This window comes from Stegostoma tigrinum, chromosome 6 (assembly GCF_030684315.1).
Source record: "Stegostoma tigrinum isolate sSteTig4 chromosome 6, sSteTig4.hap1, whole genome shotgun sequence".
NCBI lineage: Eukaryota > Metazoa > Chordata > Chondrichthyes > Orectolobiformes > Stegostomatidae > Stegostoma > Stegostoma tigrinum.
The window spans coordinates 59,579,889-59,607,660 of NC_081359.1; the positions used below are offsets into that span (position 1 = coordinate 59,579,889).

Below are 27,772 nucleotides of genomic sequence, written 5' to 3' on the forward strand. Positions count from 1 at the left end.
TGCAAGATGAATTAAATACATAGTTTGGGTTTTGTCTTCACAAAAGAGGGCACAAATAACAACCCAAAAATGTTGGGAAGCACTGACTGCAAGGAGAGCAAAGAACTGAAGGAAATTAGAATTTGTCCGGAAATTTTATTTTATTCACTTGTGGAATGTGGTCATTGCTGGCTGGCCAGCATTTATTGCCCATTCCTACATACCCTTGAAGAGACTTTGTAAAGATTGGTACAACTGACTAGCTTGCTAGGTCATTTCAGAAGGCACACCGTAGGTCTCAAGTCACATGTAGGCCAGGTGTGGGTGGCAGATTTCCTTCCCTCGAGGACATTAAATTAACCAGATGGGTTTTTTTCAAAAACAACAATGGTTTCATGGTCATGAGTAGATCCCAAATTCTAGATTTTTTCTTTGAATTCAACTGCGGTGACAGGTTTCAAACTCAGGTTGCCAACCCGGGTCCCCAGAACATTAGCTGAGTTTCTGGATTAACAGGGCATCAATAATAAGTGGGTAGCTTCATGGATGCCAATCAGCATCGCACTGAATGGCTTCCACTTCCAGGAGCTGCTGCTATGCATTGACTTCAGAGGTTGGTGCAGCAATAAACACAATTACAGGGAATGTTGCCCAGTACAACTTGTGGACAGAGAAACAGAGTTCAGTATGATTCGCATTCTTCTGTTTTTGGTCAAACAGATGAGTGGCAGGCATTTAAGGCGATGTTTGAGATTGCATATATTAAAGATATTCCAACAAGAAAGAAAAATTTCAAGTAGATCATCCATCTACGTGGTTGTCTAAAAAGGTCAAAGATCGTATCAAACTAAAAGTATATAATTGTGCAAAGGTGGGTAGAAGGTCAGCAAACTGGACACAATAAAAACAAAAACAGCAAGAAATAAACACTAGATTAACAGGAAGGAAAAAATTAAGAATATAAGAGAAAGCCAGGTTAAAAATATAACAAGATAGTAAGAGTTTCTATAGATTTAAAAAGAAGAAGAGCTAACAAAGTAAGCAGCTGTCCATTGGAAAGCGATTGTGGGAAATAATGGAAAGTAAGGAGATGGCTGATGAAATGAATAGGTTGCTGACAGGTCTTCACTGTAAAGAAGTGTTGTTATTTGTTACAAGGGAATTTGAATATAAAATAAAGAGGTTATGCCTCAGTAATACAGGGCATTGATAAGACCATATCTGGAGTACTGTATGGAGTACGGGTCTCCTGATTTATGAATGAATATAAATGGATTGGATGCAGTTCAGAAAAGGTTTACCAGAACGATACCTAGAATGTGTAGGTTGTCTTGTGAGAAATGGTTTGACAGACTAGACTTGCTGCAACTAGAGGTGACGAGAAAGGAGGGACTTAAATGAAACATACAAGAATCTATGGTACATTTACAGGATGGATGTGAAAATGATGCTTCCTCTTGTGGAAGAGGGTGGAATTGGAAAATTGTTCAAAAATGAAGGATCAAACATTTAAGACAAATGGGGAGAAGTTTTTTCCCCCCGTCACAAAACACTAGGTCTTTGGAACTATCTTCCTAGAAAGGTGGTAGAAACAGTCTTTGACTATTTTAAAGGCAGAGGAATATGGAATCTTGATTAGCAAGGGGGCAAATGATTGCTGGTGGTACCTAGAAATGTGAAGTAATCAGATCAATCATGTCCTTACTGAATGGCAGAACAGGTTCAAAAGGCCAAGTATGTTAAACCTACTCCAAATTCATCTGTTCTGCTGGTTATTACCACTTGAAAGCTGCACTGAGGATATCAAGAGTACACAGTATACTATAGTGAGGGACTTCAATGTCAACCATCAGGGGGAGCTAGCAGCACCACTGTTGACCAGCTGGCTATGTCCGGAACATCATGACAGCCATACTTGGCCTAAAATAGGAAGAGAGAACCATAAGAAGAAGCTAGTTTACTTCATCTTCACGAATATAACTCCCATAGATACATATTCATGCCAGTATAAGCTAGCAGTAAAGACCAAGTTTTATCTCCACATGAATGGCAATGTATTGTGTTGTGTGGCATTATAATTATTCTAAATGTAACAGATTCAGAACACATCTGGCAATTCAAAATTGGGAACACATCAGGCACCGATCATTAGCATCAGAATCATTTCCACCACGATCTGTAATCCATTGGTTTAGCATTTTCCAATTTTATTGATAGCATCAAGAAAAGGATTCAATGGGGAGAGTGGAAAAGCTTGCCTGGTGCAGTGCCAGACATACCAAAAAAGCTTGGGAAGAACAAAGATTATAAATGTTTGAACAGCAGAGTCAATATACAAACAAAACCAAAAGATAATAAAGCTGAAAAGTCTTGTCAAATTCAGTGGTGAATGGTAGTGATCAAACAAATGACTAATGGGAGGAGACACTTCCATAAACATCTGCATCCTCAATAAACAGTGGAGACCAACATGTCAGTGAAAGAGTCAAGAATGAAGCATCTGCTACTATTTCAGCTGGAACTACCAAGTGAATGACCCATCTTCATTTCCTCCAGAGATTATCAATTTACTCCCAATTGGAATTGTATCAAATTATATCAAGAGATGGGTGTGCACATGAGATCCTGGCTGTGGTGAAGAAACATTCCAGAATGTACAATGTCTGTAGTCAAGCTGTTTCAGTGCAGCTAAAACACTGGCATTTAGTCAGACAAGTGCACAGATGTATCGTATACAAACCACTGTGCAAATTTAATCCATCTGATCAGTGCCCCAGCAGTCCACACTCATCAGCAGCAACTGATGGAAAATGTTGTGAACAATGCTATCAAGGGCAACTTACTCATCAACAACCTGATCATTGAGGCTGAGATAATGGTCTGAAGGACCCTCAGCTCTAGACCTTGAAGCCTTGGGTTCAACATGGACAAAGGAGTTGAATTCCAGCGGTGAGGTGAGATTGACTGCCCTTGATATCAAGGGAGCATCTGATTGAGTGTGGCATTAAAGAACTCTAGTAAAAGTGAAATCACTGGGAATCATAATGAAAATTCTTCATTGGCTTGAGTCATATCTAGCAAAAAGGAAGCTGATTGTTGCTGATGGAAACCAACAAGCTTGATCTCAGAACACTGTTGCGGCAATCACAGAATCAAAGAGATTTTGCAGCATGCCAAAAGACCTTTAGGCCATGTCTGTGCATGTTTCATCAAGCATCTATGTATTCCAAGTCTATTTTCCAGCAGTTTGCCTGTAGGCCTTGTACGCTTCATGTTTTAAATGCTCATCTAAATACCACGCTTTGACATTGGGTTCCTTTTGCCGACAGTGCTTCGGGTAAAAAACATTTCTTCAATGTCCCTCGAAACCTTGTACTCCTTATCTTAGAACATTTATCAACTTTTAAGGGGAAAAAGTCTGATGAACCTACTTTCCGCCCACTCCAGTGGAATCTCATCACTCCCACAGTGTGATGACCAGAACTATACACAGAACTCCAGCTGTAGTCTAACACTGCATACAGCTCCATTATATCCTCCTTGCTTTTCTACTCAATGCATGACACAATGGTGAGAATCCATTATACATTCTTAAACAGTTTACCTACCTATCTTGTTGCCTTCAAAGACCTATGGACAAGCACATCAAAGTTCCCTGGTCCTCTGTATTTCCTACCTGTAAGTCCTTGCTTTGTTAATCCACCCAGAATGCATCTCTCAGTCTTCTGGGTTAAATTCCATTTGCCACTGTTCAGCACAACTGACGAGCTTGTTTATATCACCCTTCAGCTTAAGGCCTCTCCTCACCATTTACCAAACCACAAATTTTCATGTCATTGGCACACCTACTGATCAAACATCCTACATTCACCTCTAGTTCATTCAAGTACACAACAAATAGCAAAATATTCATAACCAAATCCTGAGATATGTCAGTGAACACAATTTTCCAGTCACAATAACACTGACCACCACTCCTCTGCTTGCAACTAAGCCAATTTTAGATCCAAACTGTCCTGGATCAATGAGTTCTTAGCTTCTTAACCAGTCTCTCATGTCAGTTCTTGTCAAAAGCCTTACTGAAGTCCATGTTGACTACATCAGCTATACTACACTCAGCTAGACACCCAGACATTTCCTTGAAAAATTCATTAAGACATGATCTCCTCCTAACAATGCCATGTTGACTAAAACCCTTCAGTAATGTGCCCTTGGTAATTATCTTGCGCTATTTCATCAATAATCTTTCCTCCTTCATTGGAGAAGTGGGAAAACTCACTATCGATTACTCAGTTTTCATCTTGGTTTCCAATTCCTCAGATAATGAAGCACTCCATTTCCACATACAACACGACCCAGATAACATTCAGGCTCAATCTAATGACTATCTCCAACATGAAAGTGTCTAACCATTTTCTGTTGACATTCAATGGTGTTACCACAGACTCTCAGAAATGTACAGCATGGAAACAAACCTTCTGGTCCATTTTGTCCATAGTGACCAGAAATCCTAAATTAATGTAGTCCCATTTGCCAGCATCTGGCCTACATCCCTCTAAATCCTTCCTATCCATATACCCGTCCAGATGCTTTTTAAATGTTGTGACTGTACCAGCATCCATCACTTCCTTTAGCAGCACATTCCACACACACACCACCTTCTGCATGAAAAAATTACCCCTCAGATCCCTTTTAAATCTTTCCCCTCACTTTAAACTATACCTTCTATCTTTGGACTCCCCTACCCTAAGGAAAATGCCTTGAAGATTCACTCTATCCATGCCCCTCAGGAATAAACTTCTACAAGATCACCCCTTAGCTTCTGACACTTCAGGGAAAACAGCCTATTTGGCAACTCCCAATAGCTCCAATGCTGGCAACATCCCTGTAAATATTTTCTGAATCCTTTCAATTTCACACCATCTTTCCTACATCAGGGAAACCAGAATTAGAAGCAGTGTTCTAAAAGTAATCTAACCAATTCCCTGTATAGTCACAAAATGACTTCCCTACTCCTATTCTCAGCGCACTGACCAACACAGGCAGGCATACCAAATGCCTTCTTCACTATCCTCTCTACCTGTGACTCCACTTTCAAGGAACTATGAATCAGTATTCCAAGGTCTCTTTGTTCAGCAACACTCCTCAGGAACTTACCATTAGGTCCTGCCCTGATGTGCCCTGTCAAAATGCAGCACCTTACATTTATCTAAAATAAACTCAATCTGCCACTCCTTCACCCATAGGCCAATCTGACCAAGGCCCTGTTGTACTCCAAGGTAACCTTCCTGGCTGTCCACTACAACACCAATTTTGGTGTCATCTGTAAACTTACTAACCGTACCTCCCTAATTCACTTCCAAATCAATCAGTCCCACACCATCAACTTTTGAGGGGCTGCCATTAATCAGATATTTAAATAGACTAGCAACATAAACACTGTCACTACAAGAGCAGCTCAGAAGTTCCCCAAAGGCTTTCATCATCGGCAAGGTACAATCAGGAGTGTGGTGAAATACTCTCCACATGGCTAGATACCTCCACCAATGTTAAAGAAGCTCCACGTTATTCAGGATAAAGCAGCCTGCTTGAATGACAGTCCTTTTATCACCCGAAACATTCACTTCTTCAATCATTGATATGGCTTAGCTGCAGTAGGTACCGTTCTTAAGATACACTGCTGCAACCTGTCAAGGCGCTCTCAACAAACCATCCAACCATCTGAACTTGTCATTTAAGAACAAGAGCGGTTGGTACAGAAAAAAAAACTCGAAGTCACAGAAATGTCAGTATTGGAAATCACTGTTCCATACCAACACACCATACCAATACAGCCGTTCAAGATGGCGGCTTATCTCCACCTTCTCAAGGACAATACAGGAATGGCCAAGAAATGCCAACCTTGTCACTGATACCCACATCCCATGAACAAAAGAAGTTCAACCTTTCTTTCTTGGCATATGTTCTCATCTTAGTGCCCAAAAATCTAGCAGTCCCAGCTCTCTGAAATAGGGAAGTCCTAGATTCATACCTGGCTGAGCGACAAAATTTCTCATCTCAGTTGTAAATATCCAGCCATTTATCCTGAAACCATACCTCTATTTGGAGAGTCCTTCAGCAGGAGAGGAAAAGTCATAGCATTTACTGCTCTTTAAAAATGTCATACAATGCAAATCAGATAATGTCTTATTCTCCAAATATCAAGAGGCCATTCTGCTTGATTTCATCTTACTGAGCACCTCTTACCGATAGAACCTTTAGATTTCCTCTTAGACATGTATAATTTGTCTTAAGATTCTGCAATTCTGAAAGTGAAACGTTCTGAACATTTTCAACACTACATGCAATGTAAAGATGCAATTCTTATTGCTTAGACACATACCCATTCCAACTGATGCAGTGCATTTTGTTTTCTCTTTGATCTCAGAGCGAATCACAGTTGCTATCTCATCAGGTGTCAATCCAGTTTCAGCACAAATGGCAGTTACATCTACAAGAGCTTCATCACAGCTGACAGCTTCAATATCACAAGTATAACTAAATGCAGAGGAGACAAAGGAAATGAGTTATTGCATACTGCCTTAAACATGATGTAACTGTTAGCTTTTGAACTGTGGGAAAAAGATTAGAGAATGTGTAGCAGATTGCTTTGTTTGATGCTTGAATCCAGGTTACAATCCAGATGAGGCAGCTAGGATGTAAGTTTATTTTAAATGAAACTAATTTAAGTAGTCTTTACTCAGTAGTTAATGATCAATGTTCCACAGTGCAAAACTGCCATACTTTCACACTGGACAGGCATTCTTTGCTTCTAAAGATCATAGTGCGCGAACAAGTTGCATTTTGTTCTAAAACATTGTCAAAGCAAAGTTTAAATCTGCACTAACATTGGGATCCAACTGCTCTGTTTTTGATCATAACAGCTGGCAATTAAAAGCAAGTACATGATTAATTCCCCAACACTGATTGCTCACAACATAGTCAATATATGAACACAAGACTAGAACCAGTAAAATGATTGACTTTACCACAAAGGCTCCGTTCAAAATGTTGTTCAACTCCTTTTGCCCCTACATCTACCTCACCTAACTATATCTCATCACCAAATGGTCATAACACAGACAACCATGCAGAACACAATCATTAGGTAAAACACAAGTGACTTTTTAGCCTATACTCAGTGAATAAATGTAGTACATTGATTATACTTACTTCAATACCAAATTTTTGAATGAATTTGGATTTTAAAAACCACATTTCATTGGAAGTATTAATACTGTATAACCTTTTTAGAAAAATATCTGTACTGTGCCAATACCTCCTAGAATTGCAGAGGAACAGGTTGTACATCTGCAGATCATGCGTCTCTGTACAAACTCAACCAGTTCACGCTAGAGTTCCATACTCTACTCATGCTTCCTCTCTTCCATTCTCGACAAATTCTAATGAACATAAATCTCTACTCCCTTCTCACTCATACAGCCATCTAGACTGCCCTCAAATTTTTCTATATTATTCCTTTCATCTACTTCCTGCGGTAGCAAACTCCACATTTCAACCAGTCTATGTTGAAATCAGTTTCTTTTAAATATCCCATTTTATTTCGCTAAGTGGATTTAATAGCTTTGTCTATGGCATCAACATTTTAGAGATATCTAAATTTTCCATGTTTCAGCTTTCAAGAGAGAAAAAGAACCAGTCCGCTTAACTTTGCTGATAGATATGGCCTTGGGTTTACTATTTTCGTGAGTTTTCTTTGCACACTTTCCAGTACCTACAGCTATGACTCGTTGTCATTATTACAAGAAGGCAACAACACTGTAATTCAAGTGACACCTAACCAAAGTTCAAAGATTTTTAGACTTCAATTCTACACCTCCAGACTACACTAATCAATTCTTTCCATTGAGAAAGAAACTGTATCCAAATGTTACTCTACTGATCATGCACAACCTTGTAAGTATTCCATCCACATTTGAAATTCAATTAGAATTTCAAAGCAAATTCAGTTCAAAAGGTCTGTATCCAAAAAATAGTTTAGCCTAGAAAAAAATCTATCGCTCAGAAGACAGTCAGGACAGAAATTAAATTATTAGCATGCACCAAGATGCCAAATCCTGACTCTTTTTTTGCTGCACATTTTCTAATTTATTGCTTTCAGGCCTTTTTTAATCCATTAATTTTTTTCCAAGTTTTGAAACTCAATTTTTTAATTAAATCCTCCATAAAATAAGAAATAAATAACATCCACTTCTGCTGTGATCATCTGTACAGAGTGCAGTGTCAGATTGGAACTTCAAAGCCATAAGTCGACTCATGGTCCTAACTTAGGCCAAGGGACAGAAGTAACTGGAAACTTAAAACAAATACATTAGAGTAATGCACTTAAACAAATTTGAATGGTTTTAGAGGACATGTAAACAAACAGAGGTGGGTGGTCTGAAAAGGCAGTGAAATAGTTTCAAATGGTTTACTAAGAATAGGGAGGAAAACAACAGTGAATAAGGAAGAATCGAGGCCATGATTAAAATTTGGAAATTATGCAAGCCGAAGAGTTACATAGAAAAACTGTCCCATGCTACTTTTGTTAGGATTGAAGTTCATCCATTTTCAAACTTTAAATAGAATTAAAATTATAATTTATAAATCTGTCAAATTTTCCACTTTATAAGCAACAATGTTTGAAAAACTATTCATCCAAAAGCTAATAACTTCCAAATTTTAATGAGTGATCAACTGTCTGGAAGATTTAATTTATACAAGCTAGATTCTCGAAGATTTTCCTTTCCTTAGTCTGGTATACATTATTCTGAACTAGTTGCTCAGTCCTTGTTTCTGGCTCCCTCTCATGTGATAACAATTCCACAACATTTTCAAAACACTAGTATTTTTAGTTGTACACAAATTAATTATACAATTAATTGTTTTCACTCATGATTTTTGTTTTAATTACTGCGCAACGTCCTGCCCTTACTGAACTGAAATTGTGTTATGTCTTATTCCACTCATATTGAACACAGCCTAGCAAATAGGACATTACAGAAACCTAAAAACATCCTAATCTTGTGGAAAAGATTCAAGAATCAAATTAAGTTATACTTTTCACTGTTCCATGGCATTCAATTGACAAGACAAGCTGCAAAGCATTGCTGGTAATCCATGACTTGAACATTTGAGCTTGCTGTGGAAAAATGACCCAAGGTATTAGCTCAGTTTTCATCGCAGAAAATGTACCCCACAAAGAGACGTATGTCTCTAAACCTATGGAGAACTCAACATAAGTTGAGGTGTCTAATAAAAATATTAATATTCATTATTGTATAAAATTACAGAGAAGGATCATAATTCCTCAAAATGGATTGTTACCGTTTTAAAGTCACTGGAAAGTTCACAATCAAGATACATAAGTTGAGCCAAGTACTAACTGGCATCAGATGATATTGATTTGAGAATAAATGAGTATGGCTTGAAAAGTGATTTGGAAAGAAGGTTATGTTCCTATGTTGCTAAGAGGGGATTCCTATTCATGGGATGCTAGCAACAGTACTAAAGGAAGACAGTTGTCTCATTATATTGGGCTCCACTTAAATTGCGCCAAAACAGCATCTTGTCGAATTGTGTAACTAGGACACTGGGTTAGGCTTAACCACTGGGAGAGGACGACAAGGGCCACATGAAGAAAAATTGAGCAATCTGAAGAGAAAAAACAAGTCAATAATGCAGTTTTGCTATTTGGGTAGTGACAAGCACTGAAACAGGATTCAACAGAAAAGATTAAACATTATAGTATATCAGCAAAGGTGGCCCTGGAAAGAACTGCAATAAAAAAAATTAGAGATTGTTTATGTTAAGGCAAGAAGTATTCATAAGATAAACAAGCTAACAACACAAAGAGATAAGTTGGTGTGATGGACCACAAGCAAGTGAAAGCCCTGCTGAAGGTGCCTACAAAGGAGAGAACTGATTGCTGAGTGGCAGGTAAGGCAGCCAAGTCCTTACAACTTCTATCACTTATAGTACTTGTTTTGGTTTCTAATCTGGGATGGTAGTACATGGACCAGGAAACAAGGGCTACAGATAACTGGATTTGATTTAATCTAATATAAAGTACTCTCCAAGGCTTAATTTAAAGAGCTAAACCATGATAAGAGAGCCCAAAGTCTGGGTTTGCTCTTCTTGCTTCATGTGGCAGGTCAGGGACAGTTCCAGTCCCTCGGGTCAGTATGCGTGCAGGAAGTGTCTCTAGTTTCAGCTCCCAGAAGTTCGAGTTTCAGAGCTGGAGTGGTGGCTGGGGCCACTGTGGAGAATCCGCGAGGCAGAGTTTAGCAGATAGCACAAATGGAGAGGTGGTTGCATGGCAGCCTCAGACTTTGCAAGCAGGAATGTAATGGATGACCACCAGACTGAGCAAGGGAGGAACGAAGGTAATGCAGGAATCTCTTGTGGCCATGCCCCTGCAAAAGATATACCGTTTTGGATGCAGTGGGGGAAAATAGCAGAACCCTTTGCACCATCATTGGTTCTGCTGCAGAGGGGAGGGGTAAAGTGTGTCTGGGCAATAGTTATAGGGGACTCAATTTTAAGGGGAATAAACAGGTGTTTCTGTGGGTGCAAACAAGACACCAAAATGATACGTTGCTTCCCTGATACTAGGGTCAAGAATGTCTTGGAGCGGGTACAGGATATTCTGGAGGGGGAGAGTGAACAGCCAGTCATCGTGGTACACATCAGTACAAATGACACAGGTAAAGAAAAGGGGATGAGGTCCGAAAAGCAGACTACAGGGAACTAGGAAGAAAGTTAAGAAATCAGATCTCAAAGATAATGATCTCAGGATTACTACCACATGCTAGTCAGCATAGAAATGACAGGATAAATTGGATGAACATGTGGCTGAAAAGACGGTGTTGGGAGAGGGTTTCAGATTCCTGGGGCATTGGGACCAGTTCTGGGGAAGTTGGGACCTGTGCAAATTGGATGGGTTACACCTGGGCAGGACTGGGACTTTTGTAAGGAGTCAGAGGAGGAGGAAGCAAGGGCAAGAACAACCGGTACAAAAGTGATTAAGAAAAATGACAGGCAGAGAAACCAAGGACAACATTCAAACAGGCCCACTGAGAAAAATAAGAGTGAGACAAACAATGTTAAAAAGACAAGCTTCAAGGCTTTGTGCCTTAATGCAGACAGTATTTGCAATAAAGAAGATGAACTAATCATGCAGATCGATGTAAACAAGTATGATATAATTGGGAATACGCAGACATGGCTGCAGGATGACCAGGAATGGGAACTGACTGTCCCAGGGTTTTCAGTATTTAGAAAGGACAGGCAAAAAAGAAAAAGGTGGTGGAGTAGCATTGCTGGTTAAAGATGTTAACACAATAATGAGAAAGGATATTAGCTCTGACAATGTGGAGTCTGTACAGGTAGAGTTGAGAAATACCAAGGTGCAAAAAGCGTTAATGGATTTCATATATAGAACACCAAACTGCAGTGGTGATGTTGGGAATGGCAATAAACAGGAAATTAGAAATACATGTGCTAAGGGAATATTGGTGATCGTGGGTGATTTTACCCTGCACATAGATTGGACAAATCAAATTAGCCATAATGCCCTACAAGAGGAATTCCTGGAGTGTATACGGGATTGTTTTCTTGGCCAATGTGTGGAGGAACCAACAATAGAGTAGGCCATCTTCAACTGGGTGCTGTGTAATGCGAAGGGAATCACTGCCAATCTTATCTGTACGAGACTCCTTGGGGATGAGCGATCATGACACGATAGAATTGTATCAGTGCCACAATGACGCCACCCGAAGGTTGCAGGAACAGCAACTCATATTCCGCTTGGGAACCCTGCAGCCCAATGCTATCAATGTGGACTTCACCAGCTTAAAAATCTCCCCTTTCCCCACCACATCCCAAAACCAGCCCAGTTCGTCCCCTCCCCCCACTGCACCACACAACCAGCCCAGCTCTTCCCCTCCACCCACTGCATCCCAAAACCAGTCCAACCTGTCTCTGCCTCCCTAACCTGTTCTTCCTCTCACCCATCCCTTCCTCCCACCCCAAGCCGCACCTCCATCTCCTATCTACTAACCTCATCCCACCTCCTTGACCTGTCTGTCTTCCCTGGACTGACCTATCCCCTCCCTACCTCCCCACCTATATTCTCCTCTCCACCTATCTTCTTTTCTCTCCATCTTCGGTCCTCCTCCCCCTCTCTCCCTATTTATTCCAGAACCCTCACCCCATCCCCCTCTCTGATGAAGGGTCTAGGCCCGAAACACGTCAGCTTTTGTGCTCCTGAGATGCTGCTGGCCTGCTGCGTCCATCCAGCCTCACATTTCATTACCATGACACGATAGAACTTTTTTTTAATCAAAATGGTAAGTGTGGTAGTTCATTCAGAGACTAGGGAGGTAAATCTTAATAAAGGAAACTATGAAGTTAGGAGGTATGAGTTAGCCTTGATAAATTGAGGACAGTTACTTAAAGTGATGACAATGGCAAAAATTCAAGGAACATATGGGGGAACTGCAACAATTTTTATTCTTGTCTGGAACAAAAGCAAGATGGGTAAGAGAGCCTATCCTTGCCTTACAAAGGAAATTAGGAATAGTAGCTGATCCAAGGAAGAAGCATTCCAGCTGACCACGAAAAGTAACTAGTCTGAGGATTGGGAGCAGTTTAGAACTCAAAGGATGACCAAGGGATTGATTAAGAAGGGGAAAATACAGTACAAAAGTATGCTTGCACAGAACGTAAAGACTAACATGAGTTTCTATAGGTACGTGAAGAGAAAAAGTTTGGTGAAGATAAATGTAGGTCCCCTACAGACAGAAATGGGGGAGTGCATAATAGGGGACAAAGAAACGGCTAAGCAACTGGATACATACTTTGGTTCTATCTTCACAAAAGAGCACACAAATCAGGTACCAAAAATTTTGAAGAATGCAAGATTTAGTGAGAGGAAAGAACTGACTGATATCAATATTAGTAGAGAAATGGTGCGGGGAAAATTGATGGGATTGAAGGTGGATAAATCTCCAGGGCCTTATGATCTACATCCCAGAATACTTAAGGAAGTGGCTCTAGATCTTCCAGGATTCTATAGACTCTGGAACAGTCCCTGCAGATTGCAGGATGTCTAATGTCACTCCAATATTCAAAAAGGGAGGTAGAGAGAAAATAGAAAATTACAGACTGGTGAGTCTAACATCTGTAGTGGGGCAAGTTGTCAAATCCATTATCAAGGACTTTATAGCAGAGCATTTAGAAAGCAGTGGCAGGATCAGAAAGAGTCAGCATGGGTTTATGAAGGAGACATTATGCTTGAGAAATCTGTTAGATTTCTATGAAGATGTAACCAGTAGGATTGACAAGGGGGACCCAGTCGATATGGTATATTTGGACCTTCAGAAAGCGTTTGATAAAGTCCCACGTAAGAGATTATTGTACAAGATTAAAGTGCATGGGATTAGGAGAAGTGTACTGAGATGGATAGAAAACTGATTGGCAGAGAGGAAACAAAGAGTTGGAATTAACGGGTCCTTTTCAAGTTAGCAGACAGTAAATAGTGGGGTGCCGCAGGAATCAGTGCTAGGACTCTAGCTATTCACAATATATAACTGATTTGGATAAGGGATCAAAATGTAACATCTCGAAGTTTACAGAGGATACCAAGTTGGTTGTGAGGGTGAACTATGCAGTGGATGCAGAGATTCTTCGTGATCTGGACAGACTGGGTGAGTCAGCAAATCAGCTGCCATATAATTTAGATAAATGTGAGGTTATTCACTTCAGAAGCAAAAACAAGGCAGATTACTACTTGAATGGATGTAAATTGGGAGAAAGGAGAGTGCAGTGGGAACTGGGTGTCTCTGCGCACCAGTCACTGAACGTTAGCATGCAGGTGCAACACGTGGTAAACAAGGCAAACGATATCATGGCCTTCATTGTAGGGATTGACTGCAGGAGCAGGGATGCGTTGTTGCAGTTATACAGGGCTTTGGCGAGGCCACATATAGAATATTGTGTGCAGTTTTGGTCTCCTTTTCCGAGGAAGGACGCTCTTGCTTGAAGGATTACAACGGAGGTTTACCATGCTGATTTTGGTGATGCCAGGACTGATGTACGAGGAGAGATCAATTAGGTTAAGATTGTTTTGCTGGAGTTCAGACAAATGGGGGGGGGGGGGGGGGGGGGGGGGGGGGGGTAATATTATAGAGACTTGTAAAATTCTAACAGGACTAGACAGGGTGGATACAGGGAGGATGTTGCTGATGGTGGCTGCATCCAGAACTAGGGGGTCATAGTCTGAGGATTCAGGGTAGACCATTTAGGATGGAGAGGAGGAGGCATTTCTTCATCCAAAGAGTGGTGGAGCCTGTGGAATTCATTACAACAGGAAGTAGTTGATGCCAACACATTGAATGTACTCAAGAGACGGCTATATATAGCAGGTGAGAATGGGATCAAAAGTTATGGAGGGAAAGAAGGATTAGTCTACCGAGTTGGATGATCAGCCATGATCGTGATGAATAGTGGAGCAGGCTCAAAGGCCTGAATGGCCTCCTCTTGCTCCAATGTTTCTATGATCCAATTACAATGAGACACTGGACAAAACATCCCAAGTGAAGATATTCTAGACAACCATCAAAAACACTAATTTTCTAACCATGTGTTGACTGGCAAGGTGAGATTCTTGCTAGCGAACAGACTATTTGCCGATATCAATACTTTATTATTAGTTAATTTCACCTCACTTATATGCAGTTTCCCATTCTTGCAGGCACTGGATAGAAACTAGATGGCGACACAAGAGGCAGTGGTTACCTGGCCATTCCAGCTCATCCCTTGCTCCTGTAGACCTCCATCTTGGTCCAGTCCCCATATTTCACAATACACTGCATGGGGAGCAACTGAACCCACCATATCCCCATCCATGGACTTGGTATCTGACATGTATCAATCAGTGCATCATTGTATATCTAATAAATTTATGGCAGCTTTACACTGAGATGTTGTGCTTGAGCACATTGGTACCTTTCATTGCAAGGCTGCTGCCAGGAAATTTTAGGCACAGATATAGGCAGTTTTCTCACGGGTTTTGACCAGGGAACCGATTAAGGATTCTCGCTCACATCACTCAGCACTTAGTCAGTTTGTACACACTTTGATGCTCACAGCATCTCTGCTAGACTTTTTGTATTTTGCTGCCTCAGTTAAAACTTAAAGACATACAATGCATCTGTCTGGTCTTGCTGTTTCACATCGACACAAATTCAGATAGCTTCTCATAGTTATCAGCAATCATCAGGCAAAGGGATGAAGGCTTTGCTGTATGTTACCATGGCTTAGTCAATCTCACACCTGCATATGTATGAGCTACACATGAATTGAACATACTGCTGGGCATTCATTCACAAAGTCAAACAAAGTTTATCAGGTGCCTCTGCTGCATTAATTCTGGTCCAGAAACAATACCCTCAATGCCACTGCCTCCTCAAAGAGATTCTCACATTCTAGGCTGCAAATACAGATTTCGTCACCTCAATTTAAAGCAGTTTTTAAGCAAATATTTCTTGCAAGGTTATAGAATATTCCAAAACACAAATAGCCATAGGTTTTACAACGCAGGAGGACATGTGTCAGTTTTGTAGGAGACAAATTCAATACGTCTCACTGTCATCCTCTTTCTCCAAAACTTGCATCATTTGTTTCAATATTTATTTCTTTTTCTTAAAAGATGCGATTTAACTTGCCTCAACGAATCCCTCTCACCCCTTTACTTACAAATCTTCTGCTTTACAAATATTTAAAGACTTTGCTATTACCATCTTTTGATTAAACGTACTCCGTAGTTCTCTCTGAGAAAAGTATTATCATCAGGCTTCAACAATCAACCCCTCACTTTTAAAGAGTGATCCCTAGTTTGTGAATTGCCCACAAAATGCAATATCCTTTCCACATCCATCACCTTCAGGATCTTACACTTTTCCATCAATCTGCGTCTATATCATCTAAACATCAGTGGATACAAGCCTAACCTTTGCAACCACTCCTCATAAGACAACCTGTCCATTCCAGATAATCCTTCTCTGAACTGCTTCTAATTCACTTACACCCTTTCTTAAACAAGGAGATTATTAGTATGCACATTTCTCCAGATGTGGACTCATCCATTCCTTGTTTTGTTCAAGAAAAACCTCTCCTTGTTTGTATTCAATTCTCTTCGTAACAAATGATAACATTCTATTAGCTTTCCTCATATTTGCTGCATCTGTTTGCTAATCTTTTGTGATTCATGGACTTGAACACACAGATCTGTCTGCATCTCAGAGCTCCACAATCTCTTGCCATTCAGATAAAATGCTGGATGTGAGTTTGCTCGCTGAGCTGGAAGGTTAGTTTTCAGACGTTTCGTCACCATTCTTGGTAACATCATCAGTGAGCCTCCGGTGAAGCGCTGGTGTTATGTCCTGCTTTCTATTTATCTGTTTAGGTTTTAGCGTATTGCGCCCATAGGTGCTAGCGAGTTTTGAGAAGATTTGTAGCTCAGGTTGAGTTTCTGGATGTGAGTTTGCTCGCTGAGCTGGAAGGTTAGTTCCGCTTCACCGGAGGCTCACTGATGATGTTACCTAGAATGGTGACGAAACATCTGAAAACTGACCTTCCAGCTCAGCGAGCAAACTCACATCCAGAACCTCAACCTGAGCTACAAATCTTCTCAAAACTTGCTAGATAATATGCTTTTTGTTTTAAATTTTTTTCTACCAAAGCCAACAATTTCACATTGACCCATTTTATACTACACCCCTTTGTAGTCTCTTTATGCCCGCTTCACAACTGACTTTTCTAATGATTTTTGTGGCATCAACAAAATTCAGCTGTCATATCTGATCAGCACTGATCTGATGAAAAGTACAGTAGTGGATGCCAGAACCAGCACCAGACATAACCAAAAGTGAGATGCCAACCTGATGAAGTTACATCACAGGACTACTTCTGTGACAAATCAGCAAAAGTGGGAAATGACGAACAGAGCTAAGCAATTCCTGAAATAATGCATCAAATCTAAGTTCTGCAGCCCTATCAATTCCAGCCAGGAATGCTGGAGGGCAATTAAACGCACTGGAGGAGCTAGATCCATGAATAATCCCTTCCGTTTTAATAGGGGAGCTAAGTATGTCAACAAAGACAACAATACTGAAGCACTGCAAGAACATTCAGCCAGAAGTACTGAGATGATGATTGTCTTGGTCTCCCTCTAAGGTGCCCAGCAGCACAGATACCGGTCTTCAGCAAACTACATTCATTTCACATGAAGTGGTTGAACGCAATGGATACTGCAAATGCTACGGACCCTAACAAAATGCGAGCCATAGTACAGAAGGCTTGCGCTCGAGAAACAGCTAAGCCCCAAGCTAAGATGTTCCAGTGCAGTGACAATACTGTGATCTACCTGAAAATTTTTGAAAATTGTCAAGATATGCCCTGTCTGTAAGAAAAGCAGTTCAAATTCAACCCAGCCAATTACTGCCCCATCAGTGCACTCGACTAAAGTGAAGAAAGGGTCATTGAAACTGATATCGATCAGCACTTTTTGACAATAACCTGCTCATAGATATTCAGTTTGTACCACTCAGGCTATTCAGCTCTTGACCTTGTTGAATGGATGAATACCTGGAAGTTGATTTCCAGAGGTGATATGAATGTGGCTGCCTTTGATATTAAGACTCATTTGACTGTCTATGACATCGAACAAAACTGAAACCAATGGTAATACGAGGAAAACTAGATGTAGTCATACCTTAGAACAAAGGAAGGTGGTTGCGGTTCTCTGTTTAGGACATCACAGCAGGAATTCCTCACTGTGGTGTACTAGACACAACCATCCAGCTGCTCCAATGATCTTCCTCCATCATTAAGCCAAAGGTGGGGATTTTTGCAGATAATTGCACAATTGTCATTATCAATCATGACTCCCGTGAAACTTAAGCAGTTTGGGTGTATATGCACCAAGAACTAAACAACATTCAGGCTTGGGCTGGTAAGAAGTCAGTGCTAGACAAAGCCCATTGCTAATAAGAGAAAAACTAACCATCTCCCTTTGACATTCAAAAGCATCAACATTGAAAAATTCCCTCCTATTAACATCCAGGGGTTTCCATTAAACAACATCAGAACTGGAAGAATCACATAAATACTGGGGCTACAACAGCTGGCTGGAGACTGAGAATTCTGCAGTAATTCTAACTCCTTAAAACCTATCCATCATCTACAAAGTACAAGCTGGATGTGTGATGGAATACTGTCCATTTGCCTGGATGAGTTCCACTTCAACAACCGTTGAAAAATTCAACACCAATCAGGACAAAGCATTTGGCCACCATCTGAAAAATTCACACCCTCCACTGCTGATGCACAGTGGTGGCTGGCTGTACTACTTGCAAGATGCACTGCAGACATTCACCACTGCTACTTTGACTGCATCTTTTAAACTTGTGACATCTACTACCTAGAAGGACAAAGTGACATGTAAATGGGAATACCATGACATGTAGGTTTCCCTCCAAGGTACACACCATTCAGACTTACAGAAGTAATTCAGTGTTACTTCACAATGTTGCTGAATTCAAAATGTGGAACTATTTCAAGTAGTACTGTGTAACTAATCTTTATCAAATACAGCAGTTCAAGAACGCAACCTCATCACTGTGTTCTCAAGGGACAGATAATAACTGTTGGCAAAGCCAGCAACATCCACATCAATTAAACAATCACATATAAAGAATTAGAAATTCTACCTAGAAGTAATTGGGACACCATGATTTGGTATACAACTAAAAACATTCAATTATGCACAGCAGACATGTCAGCAAGCATAAGTGCAATATGTAAAATTGGCCTTCAGGATTAGTGGTAATGATTTTTATAGAAATGCAACCAAATATAGTTTAGTCACAAGAAAGCAGAAAATGAGCAAATGTATTCTTTCTTGCTGCGACTAATCTGGACTTAGTGCAATGTTTAATTCACTGTTAGAATAGTCATTTTCATTAATTTCATATGCAAGAATAAACAATAATACCTTGCCAGAGTTTCATACAAAATTGATGCCACTTCTTTGTAGGCTTTGAAGTTATAGCTGACAGCCTGAAGATCAGGGCACAGTTGCTTTGCTTGTCCAAAAAACATGCCATTCTTAATTCCAACCTGTCTGCAGTAGAATGATGATAAAATCAATGACATATATACTTGTCAAGAGCAAAAACACTTTGGCAAAACTAAATGCAAATTTTTTAAAGGAAGAATCTGTTCAGAGTCTCATATCCAATTTTTCCAGTCCAACTGACTCTCTATACTTGCAGATGTTTCTGATCTTTACAACATCTGACTGGAACACCAAGGTTCTAGTTACCCAATTCAGATTTAAAATTACAAGATGGTACCTTTACACCTTTTCAAGGCTTGGCGAATGTTCAATGAACTTATGAAATTAAAATATCATTTAAAAATAGTTACACCACAGTCAAAAATGTAACATGCTCAAGAGTTTTTAAAGTAGGGTTAACACTAAGGAAATTAAGTTTCACGGATTGTGGCTGCAATGGAGGTTGCAGTCTGTGGGGACCTCTATGGCACACCATATGGGACAATGTAGAATCACTAACAAAATCTGAATTTGTCATTCTGCACATGAACAGGCTCCCAAAGGTGGCAGTTCTGGTGCAGTAGTGACAGCAAACAACAATTGTATTGTTATAACTTCAAAATCCAAGCCACAGAAAATGAAATATACAATTATAAAAGTACACTTCTTTAAATAATTATCTTGTGAATCAAATCAGCATTTTGTTACCTTGCTTCATAGCTACAGGATGCAATTTCTGACATGGACAAGGCCATCACATCCACGCTAGTACCATTCACACAGGCAGGATTTGGATTCTCCCAGGTGCTGCCATCTAATTTATCAGGCACTTTTTTCTCTTCTATAAAAATAATGATATGTACAGTGCTAATTTTACATTTGATTTCAGTTACATCCATGTCTCTCTCTCATAAATTAAAATTCCATAAAACTTAGGGGCTGAAGTTAAGCGAATCAAAAAGCATGCACACTGGCATTACGGCTCTGCACCCACCCACATTACTATCCCAGTAATATATTCAAACGGGTTCATTCTGCATACCTTTCCGCTAATATTGGTTTGTTCTATTCAAAATTACTAAACTCACTCAATGATTCAGTATACTAAACTTGGGCTAACAGAATGGAACTTTGTAACATCTATTCCTGTACTTCTTGATAAAGCTTACAGAGTGGCAACTCCAAACGTTTCATGCTACAGTTTTCTCTACAATAGGACAGCAGTTAAAAAAATATCATTGATGTGGATGAGACTAATATAGTTAATTAGGTATTCAGTGGGAAAACTATTACTTGCACAAGGAAAATTTATCAGTGTTTTGTTTTTAAATCTGTCTGCACAGCTGGAAAGGAACGTCCATGCAAAGCAACATAGTACCAGGGTGTTCACAGCTCAACAGGATCGTATTCAACTGTTACTGATAAGATGCCAATAGTGATGGCAAATCTTACACCTATTATGCAACTCAACTGATTATTTCCATTTGAAATAAAAAGAAAAATCAAACCTGTCATGAAACAGACAGATTTCTTACTATCTATTTAATGTCTTGCTGTAAGGTCAAAAAATTCTCCAACTAGAACAGGGTTGTTTATCAAATAAAAAGATGTGCTCATGAACTATTCACTTCTGTTGAGTTGAGTTAACAACTTTAATGCTTGGTTGTGTAGAATCATACTTTACAGAAGAGGTCCTTCAAGTCTATCAAGTCTGTACCATCACTCTGCTAATTCTACAGTCATCCCACTTTCTCGCACTAGACCCATTGCCTTAAATACTGTGACATTTCAAAAGCTCATCCAAGTTCTTTTTAAAAGATTGAGGTTACCTGCCTCAACCACTCTCCCAGACACCCTCAGGGTGTAAAATATTTTTCTCAAATCCCCTCTGAACCTTCCACCTTAAAAGTGCATCCCCATGTTAGCGACCCTTCAACTAAGTGGAACAGTTGCTTTCTATCCACCCAGTGCATACCTCTCAATCTTATACACTTTATCAGTTTTACCCTTTATCCTTCTTGGCTCTGAAGAAAACTTTCACAGACTCTCTTCATAGATAAAGCAGTCCAACAAAGGCAACATCCTGGTGAATTCCTTCTCGTGCTTTTCTCTATGCAAGTTGTTTCAGAAATTAATCCTTAATCATAATACCAAAATTCTTTCAATGAATACCACATGCAGTGAGAAATCACAAAATTTGATGTGCACACTGATTAGAAGCTACATATTTTGTTGAATCAACAGAACATGAATACATATTACAAGAATGAGAAATCCCCACCTATCTTGCCTTTCATTAACTTCTTTTGGTAATACTGCATTTCAAACTGTTGGTTCGTGTTTGGTCGGATAGGCATGTGACCATGACCTCTGTTGTGGGTAACGGCAACTGGCTTTCCTAAAAAGCAGAAAATAAAAAATTTTGATTGCATATTTTTCTGTACTTCACATCAAGCCAAACACAATTTATTTAAGTTGGAGGAGGGTGAGAAAAAGGCAAAGAATGCAAACAATGTAAATTATTGGAACTCAAAAACAAATGCTTGAAAGCAATTAAGTTCTAAATACTTCTAGACTCTATGATATTAGTGGTATTGCAACAGGATCCTCAGAATATTTTTTTTAAATTCACTCCTGGGATAAGGGTATCACTGGCTGGGCCAGCATTTACTGCCCTTCCCTTGTGCCCTCGAGAACATGGTAGCAAGCTTCCTTTTTGATCTGTTGTAGTCCATGTGCTGTTGGTGTACCAACAATGCCATGGGGGAGGTGAAATGTAGCTTGACATCCCAGTTACAAGTCTAGAGACATTATTACCATTTCATGATTGCCCCATTAATTGTTCCCATTGCACTGAATGTTGAAGGCTTACAGCCACTGAAGACAGCAGCTGTTTAGAAAATTCCTTGTGATACTCCCATCTCTGAATCTTGTTCGTCCCTTGTCTTGTTCCTAATGTTCAGTTCAGTGGGCAACAAGAAAGAAAAGCACACTTCTTTGCATTTTCCTTTCCTCCTGTACAATATTTCAACCAAATGTCCTCCATAAGACAGACGGAGAATTAGGCCATTTAGCACATTGATGGAATGGCAGAGCAGATTCACAGATGATGTTTCTCAAACCCAGTCTCCTGCCTTCTCTCTGTAACCCTTAATCTCCTTACCAATCAAGAACCTATCGCTGTCTTAAATAGACTCAATGACTTGGCCGCCAAAGCCCTCTGCGGCAAGGAGTTTTAAAGAATCATCATCCTCTGGCTAAAAAAATTCCTCTTTATCTCAGTTCTAAAGGGCTGTCCCTTCACTCTGGCTATGCCATGGGGTCTAGTCTCTCTTATTTACGAAAACATCTTTTCCACACCCATTCTAACCAAGGCACTCTCATTATTTTGTAAGTTTCACTCTTCAAAAGAATTCTAACAGATTTGTCAGACATGACCTCCCCTTGAAGAAGCCATACTGACTCAGCTCTATTTTACCATCTATTTCCAAGGGCTCCGCAGTCTTATCCTTGGAAGTCTACTCCAAATCTTACCAATGACTGACATCATGCTAACCTGCCTATAATTAAACACCTTCTGCCTCCATCCCTTCTTAAAGAGGGGTGTTATATTACACTTCCTGAATTCAGTGACTCCTGAAAGACCACCACCAATATCTCCACAATCTACTCGGCTATCTTCTTCAGAACTCTCGGCTGTAGTCCATCTGGTCCACCTTCAGACCTTTCAGCTTTACCAGCACCTTCTGATTAGGCACTCTCCTAAATCTCAAAGTTCTAGTACGCTGGTGTCTTCCATTGTGAAAACTGATGCAAAGCACCTGCTCAGTTCATCTGCCACTTCTTTGTTGCACCTTACTACTTCTTCAGCCTCATTTTTCAGCAGTCCAATGTCCGCTGTTGCCTCTCTCATCTTTCAGATGTCTTAAAAAACTTTTGCAATCTTCTTTCATATTACGAGCCGACTTAGTCTCACATTTCATCTTCCCCCTGCTCATGGCTTTTTAAAATTTATGCTCTGCTGGTTTTTAAAGGCTTCCAAATCCTCTGGCTTCCACTAATATTCACCAAATTGAATGCTTTTTCTTTTGCTTTCATGCTGCTCAGGATTTCCCTTGTCAGCCATGGGTGCCTCGTTCTCCCCTTGGAATGCTTCTTCTTTCTTCACAGGAATTTCTGCTTTGCCTCCCAAATTACCCCCAGAAACCCTTGCCAATGCTGCTCTAGCATCTTCCCTCCCATCCAACCCGCTCATGTCTTTGTCGCTACCTTCACTTAATTGTAATACTGTTACATCTGATTCTAGCTTGTCTCTCTCAAACTGCAGGGTGAGTTCTATCATATTATGGGCACTGCCTTCTGCTGGTTCCTTCGCCTTCAAATCCCTAATCAAGTCTGCTTCATTATATGTCACCAAATGCAGGAGCACCTGTTCCTTAATGTGCTCAGCCACAAGTTGTGCCAAAAAATACCATCTCTGGACATTTCATGAATTCCTTTCCTTGAGATATACTGCCAACCTGTTGTTCCCAGTCTACCTACATACTGAAGTACCCCAAACGTATTTTAATCAAGATATCAAACAAATTTACCAGGAGCAATCCTATACTATTGTCCAGGCATTATGATGACCAGGTAGCCTTTGTTGCAGGCTAGCTTGGACAGGAAATAGATTAATGACACTATCACTGCACAAGACCCTAAATCAGACATAATTGTTGGTCGCAGCAAATACTTCTTTTCAGTGTTATTGAGACTGCAAATAGCAGTCTCTCTATAGGTATTCAAGTAACAATGCAACCAATGTCCTCCACTGCATACAGTTACTAACACTTTTCAATCAACTTGTTACAGATCTCCCAATGACTCTGATGCAGTGGTAGCAGCCTGACCATTGTCCAGAAGGTTTGGTTCAAGTCCTACCTACTCTAGAGAAGTGTCTAGACACATCTGAACGAGTCGATAATAAGTATCTCGATTTATCTAGCTTGCCTACAATTGTTTAGATGCCCATTTCTATTCCACTAACAAAACATGTTATCACAGTCATGCAGAAGCTGAATTTGACCAAACACAGACTCTGGCTCCCAGCCCAAAAATTAATCCAGGATCCAGTCTCAACCAGTTCTCAATCTTATTCTGAAATTTCCCTGCTAGAAAAGCTGTACCCAATTCATCCTGGATCCTGACATCTACTTGAACCTTTGTTCCAACCCATACCCGTCCTTCTGAAACTTGCAATCTTCACTTCAGACTAACAATCACTCAACTATGTCATTCCAACCCTATCATATAATTATATCTTATTTATTGACTACAATATTTTAAACCCTTTAAATCTGGCACTATCACCATGAAAGTGCAAGTGGAGCCCATCTTGTGGAAATGCAAAGGAAATGTTGAAAGATTCGCTGAATCATAGACAGTATAGATTGATTTTTTTTCTTCATACTTTACAAACATACAAACTAGCAGCAAGAATAGGCCATATGGTCCTTCAAGCTTACTTCACCATTCAGTAAGATCTTAGCTGAGTTGTTGTTCTGAATTCCACATTCTCATCTACTGTCAATGACCTCTTACTCTCTTGCTGAACAAGAATCTACCCATCTCTCCCTTAAAAATATTTGATTGCCCACTCCAGCGCCTTCTGAAGCTGAGGATTCTGATGATGCGTAACCCTCAGAACAAATTTCCCTTCATCTATCTAACTGACCCTGCTTTTAAAATAGTGTCTCCGAGATCTAAATAAAAACTGAAAAACTGTGGCTGCTGTAAATCAGAGATAAAAATAGAAATTGATGGAAAAGCTCAGATCTAGCAGCGTTTATGGTGAAAGATCAGGGAAAATGCTTGGGGTTAAGTGACCTCCCTCAGAACTGAGAACACGTTCCTTTTCACAAATTTTCTTTTCTATGCCGACACTTTTTCAGTAACTTTGCATTTTTTTCAAGTACCTACTTACAACCTCCTTAATAATCAATTCCAACACGGTCCCTATGACAAGATATCAAGCTAGCTGGTATATAGTTCCTTGACTTCTACCCCACACCTCTTGAATAAAGGGGTTATATTTTCCAGTCTGACAGAACGTTTCTTGAACCGCATGAATTTTGAAATACTAATACCAATGCAACTACGACTTCACTAGACACCTCTTTTAAGCATCAAGAGTAAGTCCATCAGGACCCAGAGACTTAACAATCAAAATTGCTTCACTAGTGGTTATCATTAAGTTGCTTGCTGCCTTCTACCTCCTGGTTTATACATATTATTGGGGTGTTTACTGTATCATCTAGAATGAAGACAGAAGCAAAATATTTATTACTTATAATCGGCTATTGCTTTATTATCAACTATTAATATCCCATTGTTATCCTTCATAGGACCAACTCTCACCTCTTGCTGTCTGTTTTCACATTTCTAGCTAGTTTCCAGTCATGCTCTAATTTATTTGCCCTGCTTAATCTTGCAGGCTTTCAATACTGTTCATTGTATTCTGACTGGTAATCTGGCCTGTCATTCATCTTTGCACAATGATGTGTTTTTCTTTATGTTTAACGCTTTTCTGAACATCTTCAGGTAACCAGAGATGGTCAGTCCTCTTCGGCTGCTTTTTTCTGTTACAGCGCTTGATCTGAATAATCTGAAATATCTCTTTAAAACACACCACTGCTTCTTTACTGATCTATTACCTAGTCCAATGTCCCAGTTCACTTCAACTAGTTTGGCTTGCATGCCCTTAAATGTAGCTGCCCTTATTTCAGTGTAAAATACCTGTCTTTGAACTACCAATCTCCCTTTCAAACTGGAGATAAATTTCAGTCATACGACGATCACTAATACTCAGAATTGCCTTTACTGTGAAATCATTAATGTATCCTGTCATATTATATAATACCAATGCTAGTACAGATTACTCTGTAACCAAAACAAAAACAGAAAACGCTGGAGAAACTCAGCAGGTAGGGCAGCATCTGTTGAGAGGGGAATGTTTTGAGTCTGCTTGGATTCTTTTTCAAGAAAAGCCTGTGATTAGTTCCAGACTGCTCTAAGAAACACTCTGAAGCATTCTACACATTCTTCATCAAGGTTACTATCACCAAGATGATGTTTTTCAGTTTACATGTGGATTAAAATCACCCGTGATTTTTGCTGCACCTTTATCAAAGGCTCCCAATATTTATTCTTGTAAACTTATTGCGAAGTCGTGGTTACTGCCAGTGAGAGCCTGCAGATCATCGCTACTAATTACTTCCTTCCCTTACTATTACTCATCTCCACCCATACCAATTCAATCTTCAGCCTCTGAATCAAGAACATCTCTGATATTGCACCAATACCATCTTTGATGAGGAGTGCTTATCTTCTGCCTTTAAATAGCTTCCCTTCTTCTTGAACATTCAGAACACTGTCCTCGTGATCTTGGAAACAAACCTCTGTAACGGCCATCAGATTATATTTATTCTCTTCAACGTGCACAATCAATTCAGTTACTTTGTTATGAAAGCTGTGTTCAGATACTGCGCTTTTAGTTTTGTCCATCATCTTAGCAGCATCTAGTCTTGACTACTGCTTTATACTTAACATTTTTCTCTGTCTTTCCTTGCATTTTTGAGTCTTGCTTTACTTCATTTATTGCTTGCTCTCCAACCTCAATTCTGTCCCTTTATTTGTTAAATTTACTCAGCTTGATCCATCACCATTCCCTCTTGTTTATTTAAAACCACTATTTACTTCCCCAGTTTTGTGATTCATATGAAGATTGACCATCACATAGTCGGAGACTTAAGTCCGGTTTTCAAACTGAGGACATCCTTCATCATGCTGTATGACAGGTTCTCAATGGTATCGACTTGGATTATTTCTAGTAACTCAACCTGGGTATCCATGACCCATATGGGCCGAGTAGCAGTAGCAAAAGTGCGCTCTACATAACTTGCAAACTAATGGATCAAACCTAGATTAATTAAGAGTGTAGGAGCGCACGCTAGAAGCAGCACAGGGCATAACTAAAGATAAGGTGTCAACCTGGTGAAGCTACAAAGCAGAGCTACTTGCATACACTGCAAATGATAAACGGATTAAGTGATCCCACGACGTACAAATCTGCAGTTGCTGCGAGCTCCAGTTCTGATTGTTAATAGAGAATTAAACAACTCACTAAAGAAGGAAGCTCCACAAACAATCCCATTGTCAATTACGAGATTGCTCAGCACATTAGTGCAAAAGATAAGTATAAAGTATTTGCAGCAATCTTTAGCCTGAAATGTCAAGAAGATGATCCATCTCAGTTTCCTCCAGAGTTCCATCACATCACAGATACCAATCTTCAACTGATTAGAAGCACTCTATGTGATATCAAGAAACAGCTGGAGGAACGAAATACAGCCAAGGTTGTGGGCCTTGACAACATTCACCAGAATGTGCCATACCCTTATCCAAGCCATTTCAGTATAGGTGCATTGCTGGCATCCAACCAACAATATGGGAAGTTGCCCAGGTATATCCCATTCACTTGCCTATTTGCACTTTATCAGTCTACTCTCAATCATGAGTAAACTAATGGAAGGTGTAATCAACCGCGCTATCAAGCTGTACCTGCTCAGCAATATCCAGCTCACTGATGCCCAG

The 27,772-nt window shown here is 39.9% G+C and overlaps 1 protein-coding gene across 2 annotated transcripts in view; it reads right to left on the bottom strand.

The window, feature by feature from the left end:
* Positions 1 to 27,772, bottom strand: part of rev1 (REV1 DNA directed polymerase) — a 115,460-nt gene that overhangs the window by 53,227 nt on the left and 34,461 nt on the right. For both annotated transcript variants that reach the window (XM_048533281.2, XM_048533283.2), the window contains 4 exons: positions 21,420 to 21,536; positions 19,847 to 19,979; positions 19,076 to 19,204; positions 6,362 to 6,516 (listed from right to left, as the gene is read on the bottom strand). In XM_048533281.2, coding sequence (XP_048389238.1) covers positions 6,362 to 6,516; positions 19,076 to 19,204; positions 19,847 to 19,979; positions 21,420 to 21,536 — 534 coding nt within the window. The remainder of the gene's footprint in view (positions 1 to 6,361; positions 6,517 to 19,075; positions 19,205 to 19,846; positions 19,980 to 21,419; positions 21,537 to 27,772) is intronic.